Genomic DNA, 19,290 nt, shown 5'->3' with positions numbered 1-19,290 from the left:
AACTTCGTCAAATTGGGATTCTGGATTCTCTTTTTCCGTCATCCCATCGGCGCGTCGGGCTCAACGTTGGCTCAACGGATGGCACAGTGGCCTACGATGATGATATCAATATATATATGCCTTCCGCTTTAGCGATAATCACAATGCTGTATTTGACACCACCCACCCAGTTTCTTGTTGAACTGGACGATGACCAGGACCATAGGTTGTTGGATAACACCCCTCGTAAATTTAGACTGTCCCTCGGAGAAAACAACATTCCCCTGTTTTGTGTAGACACGACGATTCCAACGTTAGAGCCGTGGGGCACGCAAATCCCATCTACAAGTTTCGAACAATTTTGCATCCGTATTATTACATATTGACATAGTCCACTCAAAGTCCTAGCTTACATGATTCGAAATTTAGCTCCTGTTACAAGTCATCAAACCACCTCAAGAACAATGCGACCAGCAACTTTTCCGTTTGTGATGTCGTTGTACACCCTAAAAAATTAGATCAGGTATGCTGCAAGATGTGATGGAGTCAAAACCCACTGCTCGATATCTGAAAGCTTTTTCAACTGATAATGGCATTTAACAGCTCCAGACGCAGCAATGTCGATGGCTTCCACCGCATCTTGGCGGTTACCAACATAGGAACCGTGGATGGTGATCCCCTTGTAAAAATGGAATTTTAGACTTTGATCTAACCAGAGGTAAAATAAACTCACCTTGAACACGGTAAAGAAAATCGATGCGTCAAGTTTTGCGTCTCCAGGCAGACCAACAGCCATGAGATGCCCATTTTCGCGAAGGTAATCAACGGCTTGGACATATCCCGAGCTCGAAGCGGTGGTCACGACAGCTGCATGCGCGCCGCGGCCGTCGGTTATCTTCTTAACATCTGCGACAATATCCTGGGATACAGTGTAGTCGATCCAGGCATCTGCGCCGAGTTCTTCACACAATTTACGTTTCTCCTCCCCACCATCTATGTTAGAAGTCGACTGTGAGAATCGAGAAGAAATACGTTCAAAAAAAGACAAACCTATCGCGATGACTCGGCGTCCCATGTATTTAGCGTATTGAATAGCTGCAAGACCAATTAGTTGGAGTGTTTGGATATATGGGGACACAGTACAAACCCATGTGCCCGAGTCCACCACCAGCACCAGGGAGAACGATCCACTCGCCTGGGCTTGTCTCGCTATATTTCAGTGCACGATAAACAGTGACCCCCTGCGAAAATATTTTAATATGAAACGAGATCGATGGATGACACACTGGAGAAACGTACCGCGCAGAGAATGGATGCGGCTGCCGCGCTCTCGAGATTATCAGGTATGGGCGTAACGGAATTGACGTAAGATACCTGGGGAACATGTCATGACAAAGGAAGAAAAAACATTAAAACGGGAAGAACGAACGACGTATTGTGAGAATGTTCCGTCGACGGTGTACCCACTCAACTTCACATTATAGCAATCTAGTTGATACGAAAATAAGTATTCTTGGAGCGGACATTTTTGGACGTCACTGATTGACTCACTTTGTTCATGTCCCTTCCTGCACTGTTCGCAATTAAGACATCTAGAAGGGTTGTCAAATTTTAAGATCGAAAAGTTGTGCATAGGTACGTACGAATCTGCGACCCACTTAATACCTACGCGTTGTCCGAGTTTGACAGGACTATGAGATGTATTCTTGCCAATTGCTACGATCGTCCCGACGCCTTCATGTCCGCCAATGAGCGGAATCATCGGCTTCACGGGCCAATCTCCCAAGGCGGCGTGGAGGTCGGTGTGGCAGACACCCGTGAAATGCAACTTGACGAGACATTCTCCCGGGGCAAGGTCTGCAGGGGATTTAACAGGTTGATCGTTCCTCACTTGAACGGTGCTTCCAGCCTTTGCGACGACTGCCGCCTTCTGGATCTTCGGGATATCAAAGGTTGGCTCAGACATAGTTGAGAGCGGAGAAGAATAGAATGAGAGTTCTTTTGGGATACGCTGATCGGACTCATGAGCTTTATATAGGGGTGGAGCGATGATGCGCAGCGCTCGTCAGAACTCCAAGCGAAATCCAGGCCATCCAGACCATCTCAGACGACGCATGGACATCAGTTCTGCAACTACATAAGAACCTATGATAAGAACGTGGAGCTAAAAATAAAAGTATGTCAGGACTAGCCTGGCCCAATCGAAGAACAGTGCCTTGGCTAGCCCATGACATCACTTTGACATCACTTCGCAAATACTCAGAAGTATTGCGGCTGGTTGGCCTAAAAATGCGAGGTGTCGACGTCAAGTTCTCATATGAAGGCTTGAATAAATTAAAGTCGTCCCAGTCCGACGAAATCCGTTCGGTAATCAACCAAAGGAAATACCAACTTATCGGGTTTTGGGCATTATCTACAACTTCGACTTCACAAGTTGTCAGGAATAATCTCCTTCAAGCGGTCTTTCAATTCGTTGAAGTCCGTCTCGGACTAGAATGCAATCATATTAATCACGTTGTTGAAAAGGAGGGAGAAAACGTACAAAGCCATTTGTCACCGCAGAAAGAAGGTGCCCAATGTTGACGCCCTCACAATCATCAACATGCAACGGAGCGTCCGCGTCGATGTCTTCAGAACCTCGGCGGAAGTACTTGCCAGGAGCAGGAACGGTCTAGCAAGGGAAAAAATAACTGAACATGAAAGCGATTGACAATCAACATTTTGACTTACACAGCCGTTTTCTGCACGCATAGCTCGCATGTCGCAAATCGTCACAGCTTTGCACTTGGCGTCGCATATGATAGGGCTCACGCCGCGTGTTCGGAACGTTTGATACATCTGGAAGGCTGCGTCATTGGTTTCAAATAATTTTGTAACGTTGTGCCAGAATGCAGGGCTCAGAGGCTGGGTTGCGGGTATACCACCAAGGAGCGATCCATATGTAGAGCGGGCACTGTAATACAAGCCCCAAGTGGCTGTTTCGATATCAATTAGTACGTTTCACGCAAAAAGAGTGCTCGCTCACGTTGCACATTGTGAGTGGGGTTCATCAGATCGCCTGGGAGGTATTGTTCATATCCGAGTTCGACAGGGCGAAGTACAAACTCACTGCTGTAGACCTTGGCGTCCATAATTTCGTAGGTATCCGGATCAACATCGTAAACCTTGAACGCGGGATTACCACCTCAACAATGCAAAATTAGTTACATACATTCAACAACATGCTCATCAAGCGTACCTCTTGGGGTGATCGAGGGAGCAATCCAACCAATGCTGACAGCGTTCGCAGCTGTCTGTTTCTTATAGTCAGAATATGAAATCATGAATTCATCCTGCAAACTGTTCAGACGATTATCATGCAGGAGGATCAAAGGCGTCACCTGATGAGAGTGTCCGTAAAATTGACCAGCAATGGTATTGCGGTAACGCTGAACAATTTGATCGAAGTAATTGGACTATGTGGTTCAAATTAGGATCATCGCCACGTAGGCGAAAAGAGGGCAGCGAACCTGGTCATGCATTGCGTCATATCTTCCAGGTGGCATGTGAGCAATGATCCAAGCACGCTGACCCGCATCCTCAGCTGCTTGCAATTCTTGAATAGTGAAGGCGAGAATGCCGTTGGGATCCGCTCTTCAAGGAGAGCAGGGTTAGATGGTTTTTGAAGGCTACGAACGGGACAGAACAAACTGGAATGCATCGCTGTCGTACAGCCAGAAGCTAAAGCGCAAAAGTCATCAGGGAGAGGAGGAACGGGACAGACTGAGAACACCTACTTGACCTTGTACCAGTAAACAGTATTGATGGAAATAATTCTGGTGATGTTGAAATAAAGACCAACGTTCGGGGTCTAAAAAGTCAAGTGAAGTACCTCAAGTTGGTACCAGGGGCAACAATGGAGTAGCTGCCAGAGTAATGTGCGACTTGACTGGCAGCGGTGGCGCCAACGAGGGGCTGAAATTATTTTCAGGGGTGAAATTATACAGCAGAGATGGGGATGCGTACTGTCCATCCCGCGCTCTGTGTATCGTAAACCCACTGCATATCGGTCGCGTTCTTCGTCGTCGTAGTTCTAGGGAAGTCGTTCGTGGGTGCCGATTCACTGTCATCAGAGCGTGAGTAATAAAATTGCGGATTCATTGGGTGATTCGCACTGGTTACCTGAAGGAGCAAATGAGATTCATCTATGAAAATGATAAAGGACACATACCGATAGCTGGGTATATAGGTGCACCGGAAAGGGTGGACATTTCCTCGTTGAAAAGCTTCAGTGAATTGGTTACATCCCTAACATTATGTTCCACTGAATGCCTCCAAGACTTTCAATGACGACGTACCCTTTGTCAGGGAGCCAAAGAGAAGCTGAGATGTCTTCAGTCTATCTCGTTTTCCCATAGGACACGCGATTGACCCACCTTCAATCACATCTCCGGTGAAAATAGAGAACCTATTCTCTGCCGAGATACTCCTAAGCAAATTCTGAGCAAGGCCTGCTGGAGTATCACACTTGTACTCGCCCATAGGGGCAGCCGCGACAGCAATAGGACCTTTCTGATCCGCATAATTTCTACAACAGATAGGTTTGGTACAATTGGTCTCTGATCCCGTCTAAAGTCCATCAAAAATTATCGGAACAGACGCTCAGAGGATGAGAGAAAATAAAAAAGAGCCTACTCACAGTGTACTGCCGATCAATGTGAATATCACTAAAGTGGACCACCTGGAATGGCGTCTTCCCAGACGTAATGAACTTCCTAGGGTTGGTAGGGGGAGGTTTGGGGAACGAAACCGTGTACTTGTTCACCGTCGGTGCTTGGCAGAGACCCAGAAGTGCATCACATAGCTTGGTGGCCGTTTGTCCGAGAGGATTGATTGAACGTAAATCGTGAGCGATGATTGGTCCTTGGGTCTTGATTATGCCTTCACACACATCCGCGTCGACCAGCTAGAGGGGTGACGCGTCAAAATACGAGAATTCACGTAAGATACGGAGCGTGACGCACCTTCGTCGCCTTACATATTGCAATGATTGTATTGTCGAACGGCCCATCTCCAAGCGCAGCAAGAGTTTTGAGGGGGACAAGAAGGGCGTGGCAAGAAGTACAAGACACTGCGTTCTTGATGGCTTCAAGGATGTCGTTCACAATCGTCGCTCGGGCCACAGAGACCCACAAAAGACCCACAAACGCGTGGGACAGCTTCATCTTGATGTCGAGGATGGGGATTGAGCACAGACGCTAAGCATGGCGCATATATTTATGCGTCGTATCGTAAGTCTCGTCAGGCACTTGACACCGCGTCGTCCATTAGGCTTGACAAGAAACACATGGATCCGAAGCGCGTAAAAATGAAACCACATGGACATCGGTGATGCAGTGGTCAGGTCTAAAACCCTGACTACACCGATAAACGTTGTTCCACAACGTGCGCAGCGATCCTGGTAAAGGCGACTTCTGCTAGAGTCTTTCGCCGACGCGGTGTGCGGAAACAACAACAAAAATGTTTTAGCTTTTCGAGCGTCACATGCATGATCTAGAGCAACCCCAGTGGGATTGGCACCGAATTTACAACGTTGGAGTGGACATTGAACGAGTTTTCGAAAAGTATTTCACTTTCGAACGGGGTAGCTTTTGGGTACCTTTTAAAATGTCGTATGAGCAGATCATGCGGCCATGGTCACGAATATCCACAGGGTGGCGGTGGCAGGATGGTGTCTGGAGGGCCGTTACACCACGGTTTGGGAGCTATGCTGGGACGGGGTTGACAAGGGACCTCAAACTATCACCTTACAGTGCTTGTTTGCACATCGAAATCGCGAAAATTATGTTTGGTTTTGTATGTTCGTCACAGATTGTCACGCATCAGGACAAGATCTGAGCACTTTGGGAATTTTGTTGGAATTTTGTATTTCTCAAACCCAACTTTTGTTGCGCCTCAGGCATCGGATGAGATGCGCGCGTGAATCACCGTTTCCCATGATGAGCAACATCTTTCACCGCAGGAGATTGCAGGCCTTATTGGATGTTGCGTCCGGTAAGCGGTCTCTTACTTCCCGATTTGAGGGTCACGGTACAACATACACAAACACGATTTCCAAAACTCGTTGTGCAAACGGCAGTGCAAAGCACTGTAAACAAGGGATGATCAGGCAGTTCAGTGAAGTCTTTGACAGAGGACAAATTAATCATTTTTGCACCTTTTATGTAATTAAAAAAGATGTGTGGGAATTATTTTATTGTGACAGTGTGTTTGTCTATTGTGCGAAGGTGATGTCCAAGTGTAAAAAAATTGTTGTTACTATTTTTAAATTGTGTTGTAAGGTACGTCCACAGGACAAAAGGCTGTTAAGAATTAAAAATTGTAAATGGAACAGATTTCAGGAACAATTCAGTTTGTCTCTTCAGCATGAGGCAAAACTTTAATTTTTAACAAAAGCTTTGTCTAGGGAACAGAGTTGTGGGCAGATTTAAACAATAACCATATTAATTGTTTTTATTCTGTCAACCCCCTTGAACAATTGGCAAATATACTGTCAAAATAAAATTTGGCCCATTTATTTGACCTAATTACATACAAGGTGCAAAAATAGTAAATTTGTCAGGGAATCTGTCCAACACTTCACTTCACTGCCTGATTGTCCCTTGTTTGAAGTGTATGCCATTGATGTTGTGATTCTTTGTTGGTTGATGTTGTGATTTTTTCTTGGTTTACATGTACTGGGAACTTTAGGCTCGTGACCAACCGTTTCTTTCAAACTCCGCAGGCTACGTTCAGAAATGGCTGGGCCGAACAGATTGAGTGTTGTCAAGGTCACATTTTGTGACATGGGACTTGGTGAAATTTCTTCAAATTCAAGGTGTGTCTGTTCTGTATCTACCATCATCTGCCTTTCTCAACACTCCCGTTCCTCATCGTCCATCCAGCCTACATTGCCTTCACCCTCATCACTATCCAACTCATCAGTATCTACAAATCCTTCATCTTCAACCACAATCTCATCCATATCAAGTGCCACATCTTCCTCAGTCAACCACAGTAAGGTTTCCTCTCCTGCCCTGTTTTCAATGTCCTCAAGAATCTTGTCAATTTCGCTTGTTTCGTCTTCAGCTGGCCCTTCCTCATCACCTTCAGCTGCTGAAATCAAAGGAGTTGGAGATGTAACCAGGGGTGTGGGTGGAGGCTGTGTTGGAATATGTGCTGTGGCCTGTTCAGGATGTTGTTTGAGAGCAGCAAGCAATACCAGTTTCATCTTCTGTTGTATTTGAAACCTTTTGAAGGCTGCATTATACCTGTTTAATTAGTGTTTGAAGGTTAGGTCAGTTAACTGGAAAATAACCGAGACCAGATCGGACCTAACCGCAAAAAGACCAGACTGCAGTTAGTGGTTAGTCAATTCTGGAAATGAAATAACCAGTTATTCTGCAGTTAACTAACTGTTAAAAAACTGGTTATGACCAGTTAAAACCGACCCTATTTTACCCCTTCAAAACACATCTAAAAGCATGAGAGACACTAAAAGTCTGACAGAGTTATGGTCAAATCTCTAAAATATTGGCCAAAAGAGTAGGCTTTCAAGAATATTATCATAAAATTGTCAATTCTTCACCAAATTTAGCGTTCTTGGGCTTATTTTAAAGCTACAATGCATGGAAATAATGTTTACTGCAAGGAATATGAGAAATATATGACATTATAATCGATTTTCTATTTCTTTCGGTCCTAACTAGTTAGTAACTGCAACTAACTGGTTTTGGTCAGTTATCTTCGGTCCAGTTAGGTTATTTTGGGTCTGGGAACGAACCCTAACCAGTCTCAGTCTCAGTTAGAGCCCCTGGGCACCCAATAACCTAACCTAACCAGACTTTTAAATACTATGTTTAATGGATTCTTTTCACCTGCTGTTAGGTTTTGTAACCCCCGTCCCACAACATCTTTTACAACTTCTTCTTCCTTTACCATCTGCCCTTGTTGAATCTGATATACTCTATGCTCATCAAGGCTGCTCATAAGACTCTTGATATGTTCTTTAAGATCTGGTGGTGCATGTTTTGTGCCCTTGTAACGCACTTCTTGTGTGTTAAATGTGGGGAGCTGTCAATGAAAGTCATATGGCAAGCCAGAATGACAACGGTGTGAAGACTGAGATGCGATCAGCTATGATCTAACTTAGATCTTGGTCCAAAGAGAGAGAAATAGGGAGATTCAGCCAGTATCTAGCAGAGATTGTTGATGCTTCGGAAATCCATTGCACAATCTCTGCTCCTTCTCAGGAAATCCTCAAGAAGGTGATACTGAGAGAAATAAGCCAAGCTGTAACTGAACACCTCTAGGAGAGTATTCAGTGACCCTGCTAAACTCAAATCACTTACAATACTTCAAGGGGGAATGCAGTACAACACTATTCCTGATGCAGAGTATACGCAGTGGTGGTTTGAAAGATAGAAGAAGATGTCTTGTCACATGACTACTACTGACAAAGTATGGAAAGGAGTCATGTGACTGCTGAATAATGGAAAGTAAACCATATAGAAGAAGGATAGAATCCCAATATCCGTTACAGCCCTGGTCATCTCCCAGTGTGTTGTTCAGCATCTTCTGAAGATCACCAAGTGCAACTACACAGGGTGAAATGGTTTCAAGCCATTCCCATGATGTGTTTGACCCCCAAGCTTTATAGGAAACCTAAATACCAAGAATCAGTGTAAGTTCCCATTCACAAAATTCTCACTTGCTTTGATTTTAAAATTGAGGTGCTCTTGTGTGAGGTCCATCTCAATAGAGCAGTTTGGCAGACCAGATAGATTGAGAAACCAGTTTTTCAAAACAATATTCCAAGGTTTTATTCATTAAGTATTCTAACAGAGCAGGAGATAACATACCGGATTTTCTCTGGCCAAACATGGGTTAAATTGTGTATTAGATGAAGCATCTTGTATGCATATTTTGTTCAACCATTTCCACAGAAGCTAAGTGCCCATATCTTCTGGGCCAACATAACTCATCCAGAATCACCAGCCTTGATAGCATCATTGAATTCTTGAGACACAAGAGCATCCCACATGAACAGAAATGCATTTTCGAAGACTGCATCACCTTTTGTTGGCTTTGCACTGTCCTCCTTATCTTCAAGACTCTCTGCTCACTCACTTTGTAGTTCTTCAACCAATGCTGCATTAGCATAATTTTCAAAGATCTTTGTGGCATGCTCAACAAGTGTTTCCCATTTTGTGACCTTCAGTGCATATTCTTCCAATGAACCATATTTCAAAACAAGAAGTAGGCAATGAAGAACATGAGCATAGAGTGAAATGAAGATAAGATCACAAGAAGTGTGGTAGGTTGGAAGGGAGGTCAGGGTGATGGGGAGCCTGTCGATACACCCATTGTGAAAGCCCAACATCCAAGCATTTTGGGAGATGGTGGCAGGCTGTCCAAAATGAGTAAATAAAGTCCCATGAGCATCAGCTATTTTTTCATGGAATAGCCCAGGAATCCAAGCTCCCCAGAAAATTTCCTCGTAGTCTTCTTCCTGCCCTGGATGAATAAATTCAAGTGCTCAAAGTCTTGCAATCAAGAGTTGATCTCCACCAAGAAACCTAACTCAGTTAGCTGCTTCTGGAACCTCCATCAAGCCACAGTTCTTTCATGATTGCCTTGTCAACTTCTGCATTTCCTACAATAGACGATTCTTGGATGATTCATCAATATTCCAGCTTGGCAATGGGTGGAGGTTGGTCTTGCAGGGCATTCAGTAGATGCACTATGGAACCATAACAATAGAAATTGGATTTTGTCCCAATGGCTCATAGGGCTACCCAAATGGCGCCAACACTGATACACACCATGGTACCATGGGTGGGCCCAATGGCATAATGACAGTTAAGGTTGAATGTTGGGCCCAATGTTTAAGCCAAATAAATCATTGCAGACAAACCATTCGGCCCAATTGTGGTAGTAATAAGTAGGTGGTATTGGCCTAAGGGTAATGGTTGGGCCCAATGCTGAAGGAATGTAATGGGCATATGTTTGGCCCAATCACCCATGAATACGTTATGGGCTAAAGGTGTGGGCCAACATAATTTCTGTGCCTAATGGCATAAGTTGGGCCCAACAGCTCATGAGGTAGCTTAAGGTGCCTATGTTGGGCCATCCTCTGTACAAGTCCATGGTTCATTGTTGGGCCCAATGTGTGGCCCAGCAATTTTCCGGATATTGTGGTCTGGAGAAAATTTGCGGAGTTCCTGGATATTTGGCTTGAACCTTGTGGGAATCCGGATATTGTGCTCAGCAGTAAATTCTCGGGATTCCCGGATATTGCATTTCTGGAATTTGGCTTGAATTTGCAGCACGGTAGAGGTTAGGCAGACGGAAATCAAAAAGATTCTATGAGAAAGAAGGACATATTGCTGTATTCCAAAAGATTCAAAATGAGAGAATCACAATTCACCATGTGGGAATTGAACCCCAGTACTGGACTGCTCAGTCATGGTGACATCAACAGATGAAAGGATTTCCCATACACCTACGTCACCTGGACACCTGGGAAACACAATGTTGCCATGTGAACATCAAACGTAAATGCAGTCTGGCTCATACGCCTGTTTCTTTCCAGGAAGTCCTGACATTCAGAAGACCCAAATGGGGATCTTGTCTGGCCTTTGTCTCATTCAGGGTATAATTCTGCCCTGAAAATATGATCCGACATCAGATAACAATATTCAATTGAACATGTGGTTGGCATGAGGCATACAGGATTAAAAAAAACTCACTTTTTTCATCTTTTGAAAAACATCCATGATGGAGTTTGCGTTTGCCCTCCAGGCTCTGACTGATGATGTTGGGTTTTATATGTCCACACATCTTTGCTACATCCTTCTTCACAAAGGTGGAAACGACTGTCCTCCAAAGGAATTCTCTGACAATTTGGTCATGGATTGCGAACAGTTAATCGCCGTTGTTGCAGAAGCTTGGAGATCTGATCCCATTCAAGTGGAGTGGGGTATTGAAGAGTACATCAAAGAAATTGGGTCATGACCTACAGGTGTTTTCTTTTTATGCCCAACTATTGTCCAACGTCCATGTATTGACAAAGGTATCAGGGATGGTTATGTTAATGGAAGATGCATTAATGCGGAGGTATTCGCCCACTTTTCTGCCTGATAGTGAAGTTGTTGAAGACAGGCCTGTTATGGTTCAGGATGTCTGGGGAAGGCACCTTGCTTGGTATGTACCAGGAGCGATGTCAGATGCACTTCAGGCAAGTGAGACCATTCATTACGATGTCCATGGATTAACATTGTTTCTGGTTAGAATCATGTTTTGTTTGTGCTGGAGAACCTCTGGCCTTACTTTACCTCATCGCCCCCGGCCTCAGGAAAGTCCTGGAGAAACAATGAAGCCTATTTCCAGGATTCCCAGTCCATTGGATTCCCCCCTGGCATTGTAAATCTCACACCCTTGTGGACACCTATGGGACATGAAGTACAATCATTCTTGCCATTACGTTTCCATCCTGATTTTTGATTAGTACAATGGTACCTCCCTCAGAGCTTCCGCACCTTTAAAGAATGGCTCGAAAGGAGCAAAATGGTTCCTTTGTGACATTTTGGACTTTCAGGCCCTTATTGGTGGAGTTATCTCTGTTTTGCACCCAGCCCAATACTGTGTGGTGCCCTTATTAGGGCAGGGCATCCCCATCTCAGGATTTCACTCAGGGAAACAATAGAAGATTGGACATTGTATCAGGAAATATTGGGCATTTGGGCCAGTGGGTTTACAGGCCTGTCAGTAATCAGTCAACGAGAGACTCCTTTCCACCATGACGGATGGTCTCCCTGCAATATGTTTGATGTACTTGCAATGTTTGGGAGAATGGCAGATCCAGACATTTGGGTGGAGCTCCCGGGAATCGGCATTCAATTTCATTATAACCCAGGTACCATACTTGCGGTTCTCTCCAAGCCAATTAGACATGGTGTTTCAGTTTCTAAAGAAGAGAGATGTTGCTTTGCCTTCTTTGTCCGGGAACATATATTGCATCAGTTGGGCAATCGGCAACTGGAGGTATGGATGGAAGATGAGCTGTTCACTGAATGGTTGGCATTGGAAGAATTTCAGAAGGTGAAACAACTTATAAATATTGAATGGGGAGAACTGTGGGAGCCCATCAGCATTATCTAAAATTTACCTACAGAGATGTATGACGTGGAACAATGTCCAGAGAATATTCCCCCAAAAGCAGACATCATCAACACAGTGCATTCTGTAAACTACATGGAGATTATTTCATCTACCACATGTGCAAAATCATCTGTGGAAACCTTTCCAATATCAAGACCCTCCAATGATGGCAGGAGCGGAACATCCGATGTTGTTGTGGGACTAATCAGTGAGAACTCTGGTAGGTTGTTCCACCCCCTTTCACTGCATATATTCTGAGCCAAACTTGCATGGAGATAATTGGCGGTATGTTTCCATCCATCAGGTAGACCATCTGTGTTCCTTCGGTTGTTCTGCCCCCTTTCACCACATATATTCTGAGCCAAACTTGCATACAGATAATTGGCGGCATGTTTCCATCCATCAGGTATATGGTTGTTCATGTTGTGCATTCAGAGCTTTCTCTGGACCACTCTTCGGATGTTCCTCCCTCTTTCACCAGGTATATTCTGCACCCAAGTTGCATTAGATAATTGGCGCCATCTATTCAACCATCATGTATATAGTCAAAGTGATAGCCTGGGCCTTACTTTGGTTCCATAGGAACTAGTCCCACATTTGGCACCATTCCCCAAGTATATGGTTAAGGTGAATACCCTGGGCCTCACTTTGTGTGAAACCATGTACGAAGACTTCTTGTGAGTGAAGTTGAGAGAGAGAAAGTGGATGGCTGACAGTGTGTCAGCGCTTACTCTGGTGAACGTGAGCAGATGACAGGGTGCTCAGCTGGCCAGAAGTGTTGATAATAGAGATCACAAGCCCTTAAGGCTTGTGGAACGTGAGCTGTCAGTCGGCGGACATGGTGCGCAAGATAATCATATTGGATCAAGAAGTAAGTCTGAACCCTAGGCTTATCCTCACAAAGCCCCCCACATCATTAGATTAGCTATACGTTGGATTGGTGTTGGGCGTTCAACTTGCGATGCTTCTTCCCAGCTCGTCTTCGTTGTTGCGCAGCTCCCTCCACACGTTCTTCCAATGTGACTCCGGCTCTGTGTAGCAGGGTGACGTCAGGCATAGGAGAAGTTGGTCTAGGTGAAGTAAGCTGCATTTCAAGAGGCGCGGTTTGAGCAGGTCCCTCCATAAAATCATCCGAGGGAGGAGGCAGGGGAGCAGTGGGACATTCCCATTTATCTGTGTAGTTACGCGTAGCTTCCTGAAATGTAGACTTGGAAATAAAATGACTGATGATCACGGCCCGATTCGTCGACCTTCGATGTGTGAGGAAACCACGCAGTGTGCACGTGTCTTCATTGCTCTTGAGGTCTAACCATACTAAAGGATGAGAGTTCGTGACGGTCCAATACATTTGATTAATCCACACGATGTGACAGAAGACCGCTTTTCCGTAGAACCAAGATTGACATTCTTCCCACTCAAAGGGCAACCCTTCGAAACACAAGAAGCAAGAATCAGATTCGCTGTCCACAATAGTATCGACGTCCATTTCCCCGTTCATTGTGCCGATTGGCTGAGAGTCTGTGGGGATGGAAGTCTGGGGAGATGGATCCTCTAATTCTGGTAAGGGAGGCACGGATGGAGTAGATAGTGACATGGACAGAGCTCCAAGAACTCGTTCCGTGAGTTGTTCCATACTTCTTAATTTCTTGGGAAGTCCACTGCCCCCCACACTCGGTGAGTCCCTTCCTTCCAGAGTGAACGCCCAAGGATGACGGCCCAGAGAACTCTCTCTGCCCCTTGGAGCTTGCATGCTATGTTCCATACTTTGGCGATGTGCTCGCGGCTTGGTGGGAATCAACTTCTGCAATGATAGACTGTTTGATTTGATGGCCGGAAGTGGAGTGAGTGGCTTAGCCGATGAGGACAGAGCTGGCTTCGAAATTGGCGTGCGGGGCTGGTGCTGATGAACCAGAAGGGTGGATCTTAGGGGTAGTGATTCGAGGGGCGGGGTTACAGCTCTCTGCCCTATGGTTCCTGACTTCGCTGTGGGTCGTGTGTACAACCAGTGAGAGGCTTGATACTCTTGAGTGATAACACTGTCGGATAGCTCCACAAATCATGCAGTGGGAGCTGGGAATCTGAATACGTCGACGTCAACATTGGAAACTACTCCTAGAGGCACTTCGAAGTGCTCCACGAAGAATAACTCCCTCCTCAAGATTTGGTCATAGCACACTTGCTCACAATCGTCGGGTTGAGACGTCACTGGACAGAAACATGAAGTGTTCTTATCCAAATCCTCTTCCTTCCAGAATGACCATTTTCCAGGGGGCACAAGCCATTCAACCCTATCTTGAGCTAGCACCCTTACTTCCGGTTCAGGAATGTGAGCTGTGAAGGTCGCTTTTGGGGGTGGTTGGATGATTGAGTCTTTGACTGGGCATGTCAGTTGCTTCATTACTACCTCTGGTGTCTCTTCCAACAACCTATGTTTAGTTCCATTCCATCCCTGTGACAAGGGATTTGATCTCGCTCGATCGTCTGTCAACAGAACCAGTGGCATGGCTGGAGGCATTCCTTCTTGACCAGCAACTGCGTTAATCTCAGCCTTCCATTTGTGGGCAACATGGTCGAATCCATTATGCTCCAGGGCTAAGTACTGTGCATCCATGGAGACAATGAAGTCCAGATTCTTGTGTTCCTCTCTGTAGAAGCACAAGTTGGATGTTGAGATCTCGTGAATAATGAAGCAGGGGATCCTATGCTTCAATAGCCAATAGACTTTGTCCTCCTTTGCTCCGTTAATCCACGCTCCCAACATGTTGTCCACAGCGAAAGGGACTTCTGATAGCCAATCCTCCGATACTGCTTCCCTTCCCTCCTGTGTAATGAGGTTCATCACCCTAATCCATGCGTCTTTCAATTTCATGCCCCTCTGAACAGCCACTACTTTATCCATGGCACCTGTGAAGTGAAGATCTCCGTTCAGTTCTCAGAAATCCATCTGCGTTGGTCGTAATGGTCTATTGATCTAGTATTCACATTTGATTTTGGCTACACAGGATAAGGCAGAGATGGTCACATCTAGTTTGCCATTCCAGTCGGTGAGCTGAACTAGGTAGGTGGAGTCTAACTGCCCCAGGTCTCTGCCTTCTCAGCTGGGAGCGAGACTAACCCAGGTGGTCCAGAGAGGGACATGCTTGATTTGTAATGTAGAAGCTCTATCCCTTTGCACAAACACTAACCAAGGCTGACGTGGGTCGTAGTGTTGGGGCGACTTCATTGGATCGAAGCAACCCAGATGCCCATCAAAGCATTGTTTCGTCTGATCAACTTCCATTGCGACGTCATACCCAGGGGCCCGTATGCCCAGATAGAATGCATTGGTCAAGGAATTAGGGGACCAAATCTTAGTGTTTGAAAGTCTGGTTCGGTCCGGTTTTTTTGATGCCCAGGGACATTAACCATAACCATAACCGGTCTGCCTTTTCCCCAGAAGTCAAAAGACCAGACCGGACTGCAAAAAGACCACAGACCACGGTTTTTTGCGGTCTATAGACCGGTCTTTAGGCCAATATTTTAAAATTATGAATCGGTAAATTTATTAACATCTCTAATAGCTTCAAAACGAGCCCAAGAACGTTAAATTCCGTTAGGAATTGGTGCTTCTATAAAATAAGTCTGGTACATCTATTATTCCCAAAAGTAATTTACATTTTAATTCATATCTCTCTCGTTTTTTTTACCAAATCGTACGTTCTTGGGTGCGTTTTAAAGGGTATTTAAGGGGCTACAAAAGGCCGGTCCAAACCGGTCAAGACCGGTTCACGTTAACCGGTTTTTTTGCGGTCTTTACATTTCAAAAATAAAAGACCATAACCGCAGGTCTGGTCTTTTGCGGTCTTGGTCTGGTCTGGTTACGGTCTTTTTCCAGTCATGAGACCAGACTTCCAAACACTACAAAATCTCCCAATATTTCCCTCTCATAGTGACGATTCGGCTGTATACCCTGGAAAATGGAGGTAGAAGGAATGATAACAAGTCGTCGACCACAGGGGGTTCAAAATAACCAAAACAACTTTTTGTCCTCCTAGTCCTATACCGTCAAGAATCGTACCTGGTAGATGTCTTTGTGTGTGTAAAATGGGTATCCATTCTTATATTCCAGTAGCTCGAGTTGGGAAGTAGTGATGGTGGAAAGCGACGAGTCCAACTTGATAAGGAAATTGATAGTGCTAATCAAGTCAGAAAGGAAGCAATTATGATTTTCCCACCATCAGACTTGAGTATTGCGTAATTGTCAGTCCTAGTATGTTACAATAACTATATGTAGAATATGTACTTTGAAATGCGACCGAGCTTCTTGCTTGTAATAGAACATAAGGGGGTGGAGGCTGAGTCTCCGTGTGAAGTGTTGGCAGGTATAAGAGTTGAGTCGTTGCTTCTTCTGAGAGGCAGTTTGTCCCCTTTTTACCACCATCTCCAACGCCATTGTCGATACTTTGGAAGCGCGACTCGAGTAATCAGACTCCCCTCCCTAACCACATTGTATATCACCCAACCTTCTCTCTCTATACTTGTTTTCAACAATCCTACAGTGCCATAGCCGCCCAGCAGGTACACCCAAGGTTCGTTTCTCAGATCAAACAAATACTCCTATGGGTATGGAGGGCATTGGGGTCAAATCATAGAAGTCATGGGGGGCTTTGATGCTGCACAATGGGTTGGGACAGAGCAATGAACGGTTGACATGGATCAGAGGCGTAGTAGCTAGGGATTCAGGCATGATCGATAGGCAGCTGGAGGTTTAAGGTAGACTTGGAGTAGGGACAGTGGAATTAAGAGTGCAATTGTTGGGTTCTGAGTGTTGGGGTCTCTTCTCTCTCTTCTATCCTTTAAATTCCCAGTGGTGTTTGAATTCTACTCTTAAATTTTATGGGGATGCAGGGACAACTGTCTAGTTTAGTCCCAATTTAGCTAGGTATTCTCTCTTGAGCTCTGGAGAATTATGTAGGTTGGCTTCCGAAACTCAAGAATCCGATTCTGGACCGTATCCTGCCCACCTTACTCTAAACGTCCTCCTATTACCTCTCTTCCTTCCCGATAATTTATAACCCAAGATAGATTCAACCTCATACTCCTTGGAAAGCAAGAAATCTCGAGTGGATGGTAAGATCTTTTGATCTTCAAAATCAGATGGGGACGGTTTGTACTTCTTCAGATGATCAATGTTGATTACTGGATGCATTGGATAAGAATCAGGCAATCACATCCGGTACACATTGGGGTTGATGTAGTGTTGCTGCGGCTTTGGCTTTTATAGTGTTTGGAAGTTAGGTTAGTTAACCAGAAAATAACCGAGACTGGACCGAACCGTAACCGATCAGGACCGCAAAAATTACCTAACCGATCCTAACCGTAACCACGGTCCGGTTAGTGGTTAGGTGTCATCCCAAAATATTCAAGACCAAACAAAAACCGGTTAGGACCGGTTATAACCGGTCTTTGTGTCCTAACATTACACACAAATATTCCCCTGTTTAAACGCTTTCTAACAATCCAAAAATCATATTTTTTAGTGGATATTGACATATTTACGGTGAATTGAAATTTAAGTGACTATTTTCCTGTCGTCACATGTGTGATAATGTGACATTGATACAACAATGGCAATCATCCATGAGAAACGCTCGCAGGTCGGGTGTACTTGACCTGCGAGGTTGTTTATGAAATGCTTGTATTAGAAATATAATATATGTTTGTAATTATGTTAGTACAGAGAAATAACTGGTTAGGACCGGTCATGTAACTGACTGCTAACCGTTACTAACCGATTATATCGGTTAGTAGCAGTCCAGTTCGGTTATTTTGGGTTTCGTGGCACAAGGTAACCGGTCTCGGTCTCGGTTAGAGCCCTCAAGGGCTCAATAACCGGACCGGACCAGACTTTCAAACACTAGGCTTTTAGCTGGTTCAAGCCACAGCTGAGCCGAAATTAAAGCCGAGCTGATGGATCTGGCTTGGCTACTGCTTGAGCCGGCTAGAGCCAGGATTTTGAGCCTCATCAACCACACATGCTAGCTCATTCAAAACAAATAAAATTGGCTTTTGTTGTACATATTATTTAACTAGTAATAGAATATACTGTAAATGAACCTAAGATCATAGAAAATAGCTAAGAATTGCCCGAGACTGAGTCACCCCCCACCAAAACAGAAAATGCAACATATATCCAGAACGCAGACACGCAAACCTCTTGTCTCTTCAGGACCTTCAAACGACACTATAGTAGATTGTAAACGAGCCTTAGATTATAAGAAACAATGGAAATTTGACTGACCTAGTGTACTTGCCCCCCCAAACAGAAAATGCAACATATCTCTGGAACGCAGACATGTGAACCTCTCGTCTCTTTGGGACCTTCAAACGACACTAGAATACGTTGTAAACGAGCCCTCAACGATAAAAAAAGGTAAAGAATCGACCGAGACAGAGCTTAACCCCCCCAAAACCAGAAAATGTGGAATATCTTGAGAGCGTGGACACGCAAACCTCTCGTCTTTTCGGGACCTTCAAACGACACTATAGTAGATTGTAAACGAGCCTTAGATCATAAGAAACGATGGAAATTTGACCAACCTAGTGTACTTGCCCCCCCAAACAGAAAATGCAACATATCTCTGGAACGCAGACACACAAACCTCTCGTCTTTTTGGGACCTTCAAACGACACTAGAATACGTTGTAAACGAGCCTTTAACAAAGGAGAATGATGGAGAACTCATGAAGATAGAGTACACCCTCCTGCTGAAACTTAGCATGACAGATCTTTCAAAAATATGATGGCAGATGCCTCTCGTCTCTTCAGGCCCTAAAATCGACAGCAAATAGCTGGTAATCAACACTGATTTGGTGGAAAACGGTACAGAACTCACCGAGATACAATATAGCCTCATGGTGTCTATCCAGCACCCATTACATGTTTCTTAGGGCTATTATTGGCTATTCACATGCCCATTCTTAAGTTATACTATGCCAAACTCATTTATAATTGGTGTGGTACACTACTTAAGTTTACAGTCATACATAGATTGGGGGGGAGGTGAAATGGGAAAGCAAAAGAGCATCTGTCGTGTCTGAAGCACTATATATACCAGGCACTTTAGGGCGGGTTATGATCTAGGGCAGGCTC

General features: G+C 44.8%; 5 protein-coding genes across 5 annotated transcripts; all 5 read right to left on the bottom strand.

The window, feature by feature from the left end:
* Positions 1-326: 326 nt before the first annotated feature.
* Positions 327-1,954, bottom strand: LACBIDRAFT_179500 (mannitol-1-phosphate dehydrogenase MPDH1). The gene is made up of 9 exons (XM_001880989.1): positions 1,623-1,954; positions 1,531-1,571; positions 1,409-1,467; positions 1,279-1,353; positions 1,127-1,220; positions 1,030-1,074; positions 713-972; positions 537-658; positions 327-485 (listed from the first exon to the last, which is right to left on the bottom strand). The coding sequence occupies exons 1-9, from the start codon at positions 1,943-1,945 to the stop codon at positions 425-427; spliced, it is 1,080 nt and encodes a 359-aa protein (XP_001881024.1). The 5' UTR covers positions 1,946-1,954; the 3' UTR covers positions 327-424.
* Positions 1,955-2,485: 531 nt separating this feature from the next.
* On the bottom strand, positions 2,486-5,183 carry LACBIDRAFT_235422 (uncharacterized protein; the record flags this gene model as incomplete). Its single annotated transcript, XM_001880988.1, has 14 exons — positions 2,486-2,650; positions 2,710-2,954; positions 3,005-3,037; positions 3,089-3,163; positions 3,218-3,311; positions 3,360-3,434; positions 3,489-3,612; positions 3,670-3,699; positions 3,756-3,794; positions 3,851-3,933; positions 3,985-4,163; positions 4,395-4,587; positions 4,658-4,924; positions 4,983-5,183. 14 exons carry the CDS (start codon positions 5,181-5,183, stop codon positions 2,486-2,488), a joined length of 1,803 nt encoding a protein of 600 aa, XP_001881023.1.
* Positions 5,184-8,340: 3,157 nt separating this feature from the next.
* Positions 8,341-8,750, bottom strand: LACBIDRAFT_297477 (uncharacterized protein; the record flags this gene model as incomplete). The annotated part of the gene is made up of 2 exons (XM_001880987.1): positions 8,341-8,661; positions 8,712-8,750. 2 exons carry the CDS (start codon positions 8,748-8,750, stop codon positions 8,341-8,343), a joined length of 360 nt encoding a protein of 119 aa, XP_001881022.1.
* Positions 8,751-8,977: 227 nt separating this feature from the next.
* On the bottom strand, positions 8,978-10,775 carry LACBIDRAFT_327131 (uncharacterized protein; the record flags this gene model as incomplete). Its single annotated transcript, XM_001880986.1, has 6 exons — positions 8,978-9,114; positions 9,238-9,513; positions 9,914-10,036; positions 10,139-10,362; positions 10,506-10,630; positions 10,749-10,775. The coding sequence occupies 6 exons, from the start codon at positions 10,773-10,775 to the stop codon at positions 8,978-8,980; spliced, it is 912 nt and encodes a 303-aa protein (XP_001881021.1).
* A 2,309-nt stretch (positions 10,776-13,084) lies between these two features.
* On the bottom strand, positions 13,085-15,439 carry LACBIDRAFT_327130 (uncharacterized protein; the record flags this gene model as incomplete). The annotated part of the gene is made up of 4 exons (XM_001880985.1): positions 13,085-14,142; positions 14,344-15,002; positions 15,275-15,298; positions 15,345-15,439. 4 exons carry the CDS (start codon positions 15,437-15,439, stop codon positions 13,085-13,087), a joined length of 1,836 nt encoding a protein of 611 aa, XP_001881020.1.
* Between the last annotated feature and the right edge of the window lie 3,851 nt (positions 15,440-19,290).

This window comes from Laccaria bicolor, genomic scaffold (assembly GCF_000143565.1).
Source record: "Laccaria bicolor S238N-H82 LACBIscaffold_12 genomic scaffold, whole genome shotgun sequence".
Classification (NCBI taxonomy): domain Eukaryota; kingdom Fungi; phylum Basidiomycota; class Agaricomycetes; order Agaricales; family Hydnangiaceae; genus Laccaria; species Laccaria bicolor.
The sequence above is the reverse complement of the archived record's forward strand: the minus strand, read 5'-3'. Positions and strand labels throughout refer to the sequence as shown.